The 14,303-nt window shown below is 33.7% G+C and overlaps 2 protein-coding genes across 3 annotated transcripts in view; both read left to right on the forward strand.

Annotated features, from left to right (window-relative positions):
* The first annotated feature begins 1,413 nt into the window (after positions 1-1,413).
* Positions 1,414-6,329, forward strand: LOC118742915 (D-aspartate oxidase). 2 transcript variants are annotated; one of them, XM_036475342.1, is made up of 6 exons: positions 1,414-1,497; positions 1,570-1,787; positions 2,245-2,368; positions 4,663-4,808; positions 4,885-5,275; positions 5,966-6,329. In XM_036475342.1, the coding sequence occupies exons 2-6, from the start codon at positions 1,600-1,602 to the stop codon at positions 6,125-6,127; spliced, it is 1,011 nt and encodes a 336-aa protein (XP_036331235.1). In that variant the 5' UTR covers positions 1,414-1,497; positions 1,570-1,599; the 3' UTR covers positions 6,128-6,329. The 2 variants fall into 2 exon arrangements, with proteins under 2 accessions (XP_036331235.1, XP_036331234.1); XM_036475341.1 differs by having other exon boundaries at positions 1,424-1,787.
* A 1,972-nt stretch (positions 6,330-8,301) lies between these two features.
* The window catches only part of LOC118742916 (ubiquitin-conjugating enzyme E2 W), a 40,377-nt gene continuing 34,375 nt past the window's right edge, over positions 8,302-14,303 (forward strand). Inside the window, exon 1 of the mRNA XM_036475345.1 lies at positions 8,302-8,517. Within this exon, the coding sequence (XP_036331238.1) occupies positions 8,494-8,517 (24 nt within the window). The 5' untranslated portion in view covers positions 8,302-8,493. The remainder of the gene's footprint in view (positions 8,518-14,303) is intronic.

The following is a 14,303-nucleotide window of genomic DNA, read 5'->3' on the forward strand; positions in this document are numbered from 1 at the left end:
GTAGTTTGTTAAGGTCGAGATCTAAAACTATTCAGCTCAGAATCAAATTCATCAGCTGATTGGATATGCTAAAGATGGTATTTCAATTATTCATAGAGGACATGGCGCAATAAACAGGTGAAGTAATAAAACAGCTTTCTCGCTTTATTTTGTGACATTCGGCTACCTTATAGTCAAATTTTAAAAGCAATTTTTCATATAAGGCAGTTTCAAAATCTTTCTTTTAGCTTTTATTACTTCACCTGGTATAATTCCGCCATGGATAGAGGAAAGGATAGTTTTCTTTGAAGTAAAAATTGAGTCCGATATGTCAAACGTACTGGAATGAGAGTTAAAATCTTTCTATAAACAACGAAATTATTCGTTTAATTAAAAATTAGTTTTATATGCATTTAAGAACAGAGGCCGAAAGTGTAGTGGCCATTGTATTTTTAAGAGAGTGTCTGGATACTCTAGAGAGAATATTAAATTTTACTTCAGACAAAAGGCTGTCATTAATTTTACGATAAATATTACACCTAGCATTTTTCGACGACTTGCAAGGTAAGGTAAATTAACGAGTTTTAAACGACTAGAGTAAGGTGGGAGATTGTACTCTGAAGCCCAGTTAAAATCACGCAATTCAAAAAGCAGGATTTGTTTTTGAATTGATGCAATCCTCTCTGAATGAACTTGGTAGCAATAGACAGTATTCTAATACTGGTCTAACTAAAGTCGTAAAAAGAGCTTTAGTAACATAAGGACCGAATAAAACTGACCCATTCTGTCGGCGTGAGCCACTAGAGTCATAATAACGGTGGTAGAACTCGCTTCTGTGGGATGCATATATGGCCCTGATTTGGAACTGTGGGATGCATATATGACCCTGCTTTGGAACCCAATTCGGCGGGTATTACTCTCTTCCTTAGCAGAGACACTATGCACTATTCGTTTTCCTGTACCTACTTGGAAACGAAAGTCGGTTGAGATATGATTTTATTATTCAAAAATTTTACGAAATCTGCATTAAATGGTGGCCGTTTCTGGATATGAATACATATAGACTGTTAAGCTATTTAGCTACAAAAAAAACACAATTCGGTAAGTGAATAGTCGAAGGAAATGTGATGCGGATCAGTCCGTGGTTTTTCTGAATATTAAAATACACTCCAATTTAAATTGTAGAAACATATTAAAATCACAAATAATAAGTGACCGATAAGATTATCACAACACCAAAAGACAAGTAGGTGGTAAGCATATATTCTAGGTATGAGTGCTGAAGAGAGTGCCAAGGTGTCCCAAGTAGCGCTCTTAAAAATTTCGAAGCTCATATATCAAATAAACTAGCAGAGAGCAAATGTGAAAGAGTGCACGTTATCAAATTGAAGAGAGTACCCTATCTTTGCCTGCTGGATGAGATACGTACATAAGCAAAAGCTATCATTCAGTTGCCGGTCGCGAGCGAAGCTGTTTTCGTTGAACGTGGGGAAGTGAACGCTACTTGAATTTTTACAAGTAGATATTACATTTACTACATACATATGTATGTACGTATATAAGCGAAAAGTATTTTGGTTCATATTCCAGAATTAATTTAATTGTGATAACTATTTAAAAATGCATTTCGGCATCGTGGGCAGTGGTGTTGTTGGCTTGACAACAGCTTTGGAATTACAGCGGAACTATCCAAATGCGGAAATTACAATTCTCGCTGATCGTTTCAATGAAGATACAACCAGCGCTGTAGCGGCGGGCATTTTCAGACCAGGCACCAGCTTTGCGGGACCAACCACAGAGATTACACAGTTCAGTTTGTTGCACTGTCGCTTAATAAATAAAGGCCAGTCCACATAGAACTTTGGCGTTGGCGTTGATTTGACAGAACGCACGTTAAAAGTATGCTTGCTACAATGAACGCTTGGCAGCGAATGCTTTGGCCACTAAATTAACATACTAACGACAGATAAATTAATATTTCATATCAATAATTACGTGAAAAAATATATTTCTTGCTCGCATTTGATTAAAAGGGAAACATATTTCACATAATTTTATTTATTTGCAACAGCTGACGTCGACGCACGGGAAAAGTTGAGAGTTGGCCATCTTTCTGCTTTGTGATGGCGTCAGCTTTTACGAATTTCGGCAATGTGGCTGTATTTGAATTTATTAATTTATTTAGTGCCACCGCCAACGCAACGTCGAAGTTCTATGTGGTTGGGCCTTAAGTATCGCTCTGCTATTTGCTAAAACAATTTACAGACAATGGATCACCGATGCCTTTCACTACTGGGATGAGATTCGTCGCTCAAGCGACGCACCACTTGCTGGCGTTTGCGAACTCTCTGGTTACATTTACTCTTCCACCTCCCCGAAGATTGTGCGGGTAGGTAATGTGTTTTGTGACAAGTAGAAAGTTTATGACATTAACAGGGCAATTCTGGTTATTTGAAAGTCTTTCGTAAGACAATTGAAAGACAGTAGGCAACATAATTTGAACGATGTTGTTTATTCTGCCACGAAAGTCTTACAAAAAAAAAGCTCCCTTGCCAACTTTCATGTTGCATAGCACTGCTCCACTGAGCAAAGCTCTTACGAAAGATGAGAAGTTCGAGTCCTCGAGCAGGTTCTCTAATTTTTTTAACTGGATTTTTTATTTTTATTTGAGTTTATTGTTTTAAAAGAATATTGTTTCTCTTTATTTCACTTAATATTTAGGAACATATTTCATTTTTTTTTAATTAATTCTTTTTTAAATTTGTATTTAAAGAGAAAAATGGTTGTAATTTCTTTTAATTGTCGGAAATTCGTTTATGATTTTTTTCTTTTTTAATTAAATTTAATTTTTAAAAACTTATTTTATGTATTTTTGAATTTCATTTATTCTTCATTTTTTTTTTATTTTAGAAAAAAATTAGTTTCATTTAATTTGAAGAACACATTTTTTTCTTTTTTAATCTTACTTTTTTTCTTATTAATTCAGTTTTTAAACATATTTTTTTTTTAGTTTCATTTAATTTCGAGAAGCCTATTCTATATGTTTTTAATGAGATTTTTTTCTATTTTTCCTTTAATTTCCCTTTAATTCGTAGATTTCATTGTTGGAAAAAGATTCTTTCTTTAATTGTGCTATATTTTTAGGAACTTACTTAATTTTTGTTAATTTTTTTATTTAATGTTTTTTTTATTAAATTCCTTATTTTATTTCCTTTTATATAATTTTTTAATTATCTTTTTAGAAAACTTATTGCTAAAAGACAAACAGATTAACGTTAGGACCTCCTCGTTAGCAAATCTTTCAATTAGCCCTTCGGAATACATAAATGAGCTTTCAAGATAGTTATCAGAATTAAAAATTGTCTTACGAAAGACTTTTTTTCTTTCTAAAGACTGTTTTGAGTTGAAAGACAGTTTCCAGAATTGCCCTATAAACTTGGAAGAATTTACGATGTCTTTTGGGTCTATCAGAAACGCTTAACCATGACCATATTAACCAACGTAAAATAAAGGACATTTTTTTCAAAGTGATTTGGAAATACGTACATACAACTTGTATGATAAAAGTACCTTGCCCATATCGAAATTTAAGTCAAATATTTACCATTTAATTATATTATTTAATTGTATAAGCTCCCCTGCTGTAGCGAAAAATGAAGCCAAATCCTTTTCAAGGACTTCGCCATCCTTTGCTACCAAAATGCGTTTACCATAATTCATACTGCACGACGAAGCCAGCACAGAGTGGTTCAAAATTCGAATTCAATGTTCATAATCCACTGGAGCCTTCATTTTTCCACCAATTTTTACTATAAACCAAAAAAAAAATTTATTTTGGTGAACATTTTTTTATAACATTTTAAAATTTTGTTGTGTATTTTTTTGTTTTGGGAGAACCATACAATTATTTTCAACTAGCTTTTGTTTGTAACATTTATTAACTGGAACAGAAGAATACATTTTCTTCAAAGCTGCTACTTTTTGTGCATTTTGCACTAGAAAATTTAATATAATCAAATTAAAATTCAGAAATCAGGCTCAACTGGTCTCTTGCAAATATTGTAAGCTTTCATAAAAAATAACAATCAATCAAATTATGCGAAAAATGATGTGAATTAATGCCAGTTTTGAACCACTGTGCAGCAGGGGGTTTATTGTTTTCTTTCAGTGGAACTGGAAACTCAGCGTGCAACACGATCCTGGGCACAACTTTCCCTGTGCTTTATAGATTGTACAAAGATTACCGATTAAATAGAAACCCTTAAGTGGGGTGCGAAACAAACTGGCGAAAGTTTTCATTATATTTTATAAGGGATATTTTTATTTTTCATATTCTGCGTTTAAAAATTTACATCTGAAAAATGCAGAGCCGATTTAAAGGACAGTTTAAGAAATAAATGACAAAAAATATTTTGAAAAAAATTATAAAGGACAGGGGGTTAAAATAAAGGACTGTCCTTTAAAATAAAGGACGGATAGTCACCGTAGGTATGCTTAACCTAACCTTTGTATTTAAAATTTTAATAACAACAAATGATAATCTTTATTTACATTTCTTATCAGCATTTGCCAATACTTTTGAGTGTGCTATGCATTTGTTTGATTTCTTCTTTTAACTTTGAATTCATTGCATCAATATTTTAGTTTATTTAGTAGGTACATGAATGTTTTTTATTACTTCAGAATCATTTTATCGAACAACTCCTGCCAGTTTATCGTCAAACCACCGAGGAAGAATTGAAGCTGTGTCAAGGTGATTGGAAATACGGTTCATTCTTCACAACATGCCTGACCGAATGTCGACTCTTTCTGCCTTATGCTACTAAAATGTAAGTGATAAAATCTTGCTTGCTCGCTTACCTCCAACTGTCAATTCCATTATTCGTTAATTTTTTCGCTTCGCAGATTCATTGCTGCCGGTGGTCAGGTCACGCGCCAACATGTCAGCTCGTTTTCTGATGTGGCAGAGCAAAACTTTGATGTACTCTTCAATTGCTCCGGCTTGGGTGCCAAAGAATTGTGTAATGATCAACAACTTGTGCCACTGCGTGGACAAGTGTTAAAAGTGCGTGCACCCTGGGTCAAACTGGCCTTCTATGGTGACTATGATACCTACATTTTGCCCGGTTTCGAAACCGTTACACTGGGCGGTTGTCGTCAATATGATAGTTATAATTTAAATGTATGCAAATATGATTCTATGGCTATTAAGGAGCGTTGCTACAGCATGTTGCCAAGCTTGAAGCGCGCCGAAGTTGTGCGGGAGTGTGTGGGACTACGACCACATCGTGCTGTGGTGAGTTTTCTTTTTGCTGTCAGCTATCACGACAATTTTAAGGAGAAGGTAGGTAGAGGGCTGACCTCCCATATAAAAAAAAATACGCTCATAAAAGGGTCACCGTTTTTTAAATGTTTTTTATTTAAAAAAAAAAAAATCTGAAAATAGTCCTAATTTTATAATGGTTTCCTAATATCTTTTAACTGCATTTCATTTGATTAAGAAATTAACAAAGTATAGCTTCATTTGTACGTGCAGCAAAAGAAAACGGGTGAAAAAGCCCGAAGTTTTTAAATTTAAACAAGTAATTTTTAAACAAAAGATACGAGTAAAACCGACTTCAATGCTCATATAACAACTTAAGATTATCGTTGATTTCTTCATGATCCAATGATTGGATCTAAACCCAATTAGTATGGGACCACCTGTGAGGTAACATCTTTCCTTTAAAAAATGACTTGTACAAATCGTTTAACGTGGTCCAAAGTTATGCGGTAACATTCATAAAAATAAAAAAAAATATTCCGACGAATTGATAACCTTCTCCTTTTTTGAGGTCGGTTAAAAATATCAAAATTTCAAAAATTATGGCACTTTCATAGAGGAAATTTTGTTCTTATCGTTGAGGTCACCCCCAATCTATATACCTTCTCCTTAAGTTTGTAGTGGTACTTATTGGACACCCTGTAAACTTTTTTGTTTTTGTAGGTGCGCGTCGAAAGCGAATTCCTTCGTTTAGCTAACGGTCGTATGCAGAAGATAATACACAACTACGGTCATGGCGGTTATGGTGTTACCACATCGCCTGGTACAGCTAAGTATGCTGTAAAAATTGCACGTGATCTCTTGGCTGGCAATAGCAAATTGTGAAAAAAAAAAATTCAATACATACTTATATAAGTATGTACATACATACGAGTATTTATAATTAATATACTGTATTTTATAACAAAAATTAGTAATAATTGAAATCGCAAAATTAAAGGTTTTGGTAATAGTATGTAACCGTAATAATAGTGGCAATCGTTGTCGTAATGGTAATAGCAAAGGTAGTGGTAATGGTTACGCTAATAGTAATGGTAATGGTTATTGCAATGATAATGGGAATAATAATGGTATTGACAATGGTAATGCTATTGTTAAAGGCAATTGTAAAAAAAAATTATGATAGTAATGGTAATGGTAGAGAAAATGGCAATAGTGGTAAAGCCAATAGGTACGGTTATAGTAATCGCGATGGTAATATTGATAGTAATGAAAGTATTGATGGTAATGATATCGGTATTGCTGTTGATAATGACAACAACAGTAGTGGTAACAGTGGTAATGGATATGGTAATGGTATCATAATGGCAATAGTAACGATAGCACCGTGCGGCAGTCAATTTTACACACGAAAAAATCAATATATTCACAAAACTGGGGGCCAAATATATTAACACTGCGCTTTTAGTTTTTCTCTCTGACATCAGGCATTTTTTTTTTTAAAGGACTTTGAAATTTCTAGAATATGATTGAATAAAAAAATGATTCAAAAGATTCGGTGCACTGTAGAATAACAACATGGGTATCAATTAAAAGGAAAAATTCTGTAGAATAGAAAAAAAATTTAATTTTTGGGTGCACCAGGAGTATCTAAAATGTCCTTTTAAAACTTTATCCTTGAATATCCTTGGAAATTTCCAATATTTATTTTTGAAAAAATATATGTCAAGAACATCCTCGAATTTCGTCCTTCTAACTTTATTAGTTTTAGATAAAAAAAATGTTACACTTCTCTTTATAAGATATTAATAGATAAGATATACATAACTGAAGATACTGGAATTATTATTATGGAACCATATATGCGCTCTAAAAGAACAAACTGACCGTATGATGTACGGCTTAAATACTTTAATTGTTTTGTATACAAGGGCGTAGCCAGCCTTTCATCTAGGGGGAAGGAGTTTATATAGAGGGAAACAGTTTTTTTAATAAATTTTTATTTGTGTATATAAATAACAATTTTTGGGTTAAAGAAAGTATAAGTTTTCTGGTATCCTTTGCAACGACACCAATTTTTTAAAAATCAGTTTGTAATTTTTTTGATTAAAATATTTTTTTTTCATAAAAAAGGTGCTTATTCTCAAATTTTTATATACGAGGTATACAACTATGCATACCAGAAGAAAGGGGGTTTAATCGCCTTTAGAACGATACCAAGTTTTTAAAAAGCGGTTAGTAATCCCTTCTGTAAACTTTTCTTTTTTCATAAAAAAGGGTATTTTTTCCTTTTAAGTGTTTTTTCTCAAATTTTGTATATACGAAGTATATAAATATGTATATCAGGAGAAAGAAAGTTTGATTGCGATTACAAAGATATCAATTTTAAAAAATCGGTTAGTAATTTTTTTGTTTAAAATATTTTTTTATAAAAAGGGTATTTTTTCCTTTTAAATCTTTCTTTCTCAAGTTCTTACATACGAAGTACACAAATATGCATATCAGAAGAAAGGCGGTTTAATTGCGTTTACAACGATACCCAGTAAAATCAGTTCAAAATTGTTTGAACTACATTTAAGGTTTTAAATTTTCGAAGACCCGACCTTTGACCCCTTATGGCACCTGTAATATAAGTTTGCACAAAAAAAGTTGTATACCATTTAAATAATAGCAAAAGGCGGACTACGTCTATATTTTTACTTTTTTAGTTATTTACCTATAATAATAAAAATAATTTAGTCCATTTAGGACGATTAGTATAAAGGCCGTTCACACCAGGCGATTTTGTTGCTTATAACTGAACGTCGGCCGTAAAATCGCCTCATGTAAACACTGTATAAGCGATTTGCGCAGGTCCATAAATGCCACTTATTTGCTCCTACGCACCGACAGATATTGCATCTCGTATTTCTCCATAATACTCCATTGGCCGCCTGATGTCGCCGTAGCAGATATTAGTTGCCAAGGCGAAAAAACTGTACCTACTATAATCGATAATAGCCGTCGGGAACACTTTCTACAGATTTCGTTTTGGTCCCTAACCGTTTCCGATTGTCAATTTGACTTGACATCTAGCTGTCAAAATACAACAAACTGTCAGATGGGAAATTTTTCGTGATTGTCAACAACTTAAGAAATTTAATAAAATTAATATAAAAATAGGAAAAGTTAATACAATTATCCATTCGCAAAGCCACAAAGAAGCGTCAGGGCATAACATCTAAAAATTGTATAGCCTAAACGTGAAGAAGATGTCATCAATGTCGCCATCAGAGGTAAGTGACGGATTTTTTCATATTGTATGGTTGTTGTGTATGTGATCCTCTTGATTGGATATGCACATCACATCAAAATCTATTGTTGACAAAACTGCCAGCTGGACAAAGGGTAGAATACGAATATACGTATTCCAAATATACTCTATATTCTGATGCCTTTGTGGTAGACAAATATGTGGCTAAAGATGTATAATTAACACCCCATGAATTGAGCGTGTTATTGGAAAATTCGAGTCGCCTCTTCATCACGCTAGTCGCAACTTACTCAAAGTTCATAAACCTGTTGTTGTTGTTGTTGTAGCGGTTACCAAGCCCTGCTCGGGTCGGTTCATTCGTCAACGTTGTCCGTTTCAGCTAAGGGGAGGTCCAGGAAGTGTGCGACTTCCACAGGGTCTGTCCATAAGGACAGGGGCTTCAGCTGGGTGGGGTTCTAAGGGCATGTGAAGAGGTCATGTGGCGACTCTCCACATGCCGGGCATTGGTTGGGCACATCCTCATTAATTCTTCTCAGGTATGAGTTAAGCCTGCTGCAATAGCCAGAGCGAAGATGGGCTATTGTGGTGTGTGGAGTTTCGTATACCTCATTGTTTTTGCTGATAATTTTGCTTGTAAGTACTGCTAATTCTTGAAGATTCACCATGAAAAATCATTGCGTATGCAGTTTTGAATTTGGTTTCAATTTCTTAGTAAAAGTCCAGTCTACATAGATTTATTTCCTGCCAGAATTGCCACATCCGCTCTTAAACACTTTTTGGCGATTATATACAACTTTACAAAACCATCAATTGCGCTCCCATTGAGCTGTTTTCGCTGATTTAAAAACTAGGATGAGTCAATGATACCTATATAAAAGTTGTGAATCGTTTTTTATTTGCGAAGACATGAAAAATGATAATTTCTTTATCTAATCCATTTTTCTAAATCAATGTGTGCACAAAAGCTTAAATTGGTTTTGCTTTGCATTTCAAATTTTACTGCTATTTTACTTCCTATTTGCGAGTATGTAAATTTTTTGTTTTTCGATTCAAATTTCACGTATTCTTTGTTGCGACAAAGAAATCACACATGAATGAATGACACACATTCAGCTTATCTCTTGATTGTGTCAGTTGCTTCTTAATGCGCAATTTATTGCAAAGTTTCATATAAAATATATAACTTTATTTTGTTATGGTTCAGTGAATGAGTTTATGTTCCTCAAAGCGGCGGCATTATATTCAAACTGTTTGTACATATAGAAACAGCTTTATATTAGGTATGTATACACAAATGCATAATAAAATAGTTCGTAACACCAATTATGCTATCAAAGAGCACCAGTTTCTTATTTTTCTTAATCACAATTTCTTTAGTTGTTGTAAAAGCTTCGATGATGATACTTGTCAGGGGAATAATTGCTAAAGCTTATAGAAGAGTTTCATGTCTTAAATTTTTTACGGCTCTCCAGAGTAAATAAAAAAGCACGGTCCGCAAATGTTACATTTTTACTGCTACCATAGGTTTCCGCATCTCAGAGGTATTTTGAAACGAATTTCCGGCATCCGTTGTCTGATTTGTTTTAGAGACAACCAGTTTCTGTGCTGTGCCATGTTTGGTATGCACCAATTTTCGTGCTCATCATCTTGCGTCAAAGCTTTAAATTTTATAATATGTACATATTTAATGCAGTTTAAAATGTATAATTTAATTTGATGTTAAACTATTGATATAATGAATCCAAAATACTCGTAGTACGTGCGAAAACAGAATCTTTACGATTCCAAATAAATCAAAATTTAATGTCCGAAATAATGTATATTAATTATTCAAATTTCCGTACATCTGATCACTGCTTGATTTTTGGCTATCTGACCCTAGCGCCATTCCATACCATGTCTAGACTTGATAACTTTCTCACTCTATATAAGTATGTAGGTTCTAAATTATTTTTAAATTTACCCTGTCGTGTCCATAAAAAACGCGTTTCGTAGTAAGTAATTCTCTCGTGTTATTGCCATTTTTTTGTTTAAAAATAAAACATACAATTGTGTACATGTTGATGCTTGCTGACACATTTAAATTGCAATAAAAATAATTAAATGCTTTCTTTAATGGCGCTTAAACATATGTAGTACATACATATTTATGTACATGCTGTATATTTTTATTGTGGCCACACACTTGCAAATGATCGAACCACGTACTTACTATAAAATGTGCACGCAGCGCCTAGTTGCTATTTTAATCTTTTGTTGTTTTTGGGGTTAAAAATTAGAAATCTTTACATCTCCCGAATGCATAGTAACACAAAAGTTCAATGGAATGTTATCAATTTGTTGAAATTATAAATTTTATTTTTGTCGTATAAGCCTGTGCTGATAATTTCCAACTTATTTCTTATTTCGCTTTAAATGAACATTTTTATATTATTTTAATCAATTATACAACTCTGCTAGTGGGCAAAATCGATTGATTACAAAAATATGCGCATATTACTTACATATGATGGGATTAAATGAAGGTCATTCGGAAAAATCGTGAATTATTTTAAAGTTGTCTGTAGCAAATATCACAATAAAATATCAATTACTTTTGAGTGATTCACTGAAAATGCTTGTGCTTGTCTATAACTTGCAAATGGCGTTTTCATAGTAACGTATTCAAAGTAATGGTCGCTGAAATGTATATTACTTTGGTAATTTTAGATATCTTGCTAGAAGCAAAGAATATTTCTTGTTGTAACAGCATAAATATTACCCAAACAGTTTTGAGGAATGTTTGTGAAGTGACGGCCCTTGGCCAAATATAAATGCGAGACGTTTCGGTTACGTAGTTACCCGAACAAATTTTGATTGCTGAAGTAAACCGTATTTCTGAAGGACTGTCAGGGCCAGAAAAGAGGTCTCTTAACCCATAGCAGTTGGTTGCCACATTATCTGATAAAACGATGCTGGGCTTATAATTTTCTTAGCGTAAAATTTCCTTAGCTTGAGAACTGAAATGTAACGGTTGGCTGGCTGAAGTTAGAGTCCAAGGTAATTATAACTCAAGTCTTCAATCTGGTACTCTCGGCGACCCTCCGCGCTTAGGAAAGGGTTTCCATTTAAACAAAAAAATCCCAAAAGTGAAATATATGTACTTGTTTATGCAACACTTCTGGGGCAAGTAAATTGGCTACTTAGCTGTTAGCGTGCTGCATGCAACTTTTGAGTACATTTCTCATCAAGTGTACATACACACATATGTATGTATTTTCCATTTGCAAGCTTTTCCAAATACATTACATAAATGTTGTCCCCGTCCCCATGCGGGGAGGTAACACGTGAGAGCTTCATTCAATTTCTACCAGGTAGCAAGTTTGCGCAATATTACAACGTTAAACCATAGATACACACGGAAATGTTGACAGTTGACAAGACATTAGCGCTGCTACATAGTGCATAACGCGTGCAGGCGTTAATTTTAAGTCCATTAGACGCGCCCTGATATGCAAATAAATAAATTTTCTTATCGAAGCTTATTCTTGTTGATTTTCCTTATAACATTTTAAGCGCTTCTTTAGCCATAGAAGTTTGAACGCATTCGCAAAATGTTTCCTACTACATGTCAAGCATGATGCATACGTGTCGCCAAATCAAATTGATATCGACCAGGCTTAAATTGCTTTGATGCGCTATATTTATTGTAGATAAATTCAATTAAGGTTAAACCCAGAATATGCTTATATGTACCAACTATTATATAAAATTCAATTATGTGCATATACATACATAAATATTTGCACATGATTGTATGTAATATGTATAGGCATGGAAAGTTTGTACATTACCCTCACTGTCCACGACTGCCATCACGCATACGCCATGCTGTACCGCATAAAAAACAACTGATTTAGCCGCTCGCAGCTTTGTTGACAGCGTAAAACAATTAATTACTTATTGCCATGGACCTAATCTGATCTCTATCGAAATTTATACGCTTGCTTTTGTACTCTCTAGTGACTCAGCTGAGCTGAGTAGCGTTGCTAGTGGTGGGTGCCACTTCGCTTGAAACTTGTATACTAGTTGCTTTTTTCTTTTGCAACGTGTTTTTTTTTTGCAAATTTATCTTTTCCACATTTGGCATACACGCGCATGACCGACTGGTCAGCATGCTGTCCAGCTATTCTCTCAACCGGTTATACTACAGCGATGTAGTAGCCTATTGGTTGTATTTTTCTCACACAATATAAGTTTACAGTGCAACAGTTACTTTATTAGCTGCAAGAAAACCTGCCTCGGCAAAGGTATAGATTTCGGCTTACTAAAGCTTTAAAATGTAAAGTGAAATCCTTTCCAGAAGGGCAGTAGCATTGCTGGGTTAAAAATGTGACTGTTACGATGACACGTGCGTTGTTTGTTGATAAGCCAAAAGTTGTCTTCTACTTTTTGAGATTACAATATACCTATTTAATCTCTGCGTTTTTTGTACACTTCTTAACCGATTAATATGAATTGCGAGGAAAAATTTATTATTGCATCATTATGATGCAAAGGATGTGCTTGCTAAATCAACGACGACACAAAATAAATATATATTTTAATAAAAATAGACTTACAGGGCGATTCTGGAAACTGTTTCTCAACTATAGATGGGCACGTGGCTCACGTTCACGCACGCTCACGTTGATGGTTTTGTAAATCACGCACACTCACGTTCTGTTAAATTTTTTTCAATCACGTTCACGCACGTCGCCTAGTTTTTAAATCTCGCACGCTCACACACTATTTTTCACGAACTTTTTTTTCAAATTGAAACATTATTTATATACATAAAAAGAATTTCATATAAATATTGTTACAAAAGCTTGGCCAAACGCCTTGCCTGGGGTGAATGCACTATTACTTTTTTTTACAAATGTGTACATATGTATGCACATATGTATGTGTTACGAATATAGAAAAGAATTTACACCAATATTCATTCAATGTAATTTTAAAATGACTAGCTCATATTTTTATTTAAAAATAATATTTTGTCCAGGTTATCACAAAGCAGTCGTGTACGTCTTTCTTCTAGAATTCTGCCTGACACAGCAAAAACTCTTTCAATAGTTACTGAGCTGACTGCTACTTGTAAAATTTGCCTTGAAAAGCTTCTAAGAAGTGAAAAGTTTTTAGCTTACTCCCAAAATTTTAAAACATCGCCACAACTTTTGTTTTCTGACTTTTTCAAATACATAAATCTGTATATCCGCATTAATGTCTTTAAAAATTGTTTCTGCAGATCCATCGCGTCAGAAGTGTGTACAGCAAATAAGTTAAACAGCAGTAGTTTACGATTTTATTTTGGTTGAAAATACACATATGTATTTATGTACTAGGGATGTTATTTTTGCGATATTTACGATACCGGGATTTTCGGGATATCGTTGGTTCAATCCCGGGATCGCGGAATCAGTCCCGGGATTTAGATATTTATTATTTTTCAACGACTTAACATGAAAAAATTGCTCAATATGGTTTGAGAAGCTCTCCTACCATATAATAAATAATAAATGGGTTTGAAACGTACTTTTAATTTAAAGTGAAAATTATTTCATAAGTAACAAAACGAGAGACAGTAATTAAATTTATATGCATTTAATAATATTTTACTGTGTACATATCTGATAAAGTAATTTAAGCTATGTCGAAAAACGCTCGATGCAAAAAAAAATTAAATAAACAAATTATTTTCTGGTTGAAAGAAGTTCATAATACTGGTGGCAGAAAGAAAAGAAGCATCTTAGTTCGCCCAGTTTTGTCTATAGTCTTTTTGTTTAT

This window comes from Rhagoletis pomonella, unplaced genomic scaffold, assembly GCF_013731165.1.
Source record: "Rhagoletis pomonella isolate Grant_MI unplaced genomic scaffold, Rhpom_1.0 Rhpom_scaffold_00007, whole genome shotgun sequence".
Classification (NCBI taxonomy): domain Eukaryota; kingdom Metazoa; phylum Arthropoda; class Insecta; order Diptera; family Tephritidae; genus Rhagoletis; species Rhagoletis pomonella.

Bases quoted from the DNA above. Each gene is read 5' to 3' on its own strand.
- LOC118742915 (XM_036475342.1), top strand. From the start codon at position 1,600: ATGCATTTCGGCATCGTGGGCAGTGGTGTTGTTGGCTTGACAACAGCT. The intron at 1,788-2,244 runs GTTCAGTTTGTT...AACAATTTACAG, and splicing joins CCAACCACAGAGATTACACA to ACAATGGATCACCGATGCCT. The intron at 2,369-4,662 runs GTAGGTAATGTG...TTATTACTTCAG, and splicing joins CCTCCCCGAAGATTGTGCGG to AATCATTTTATCGAACAACT.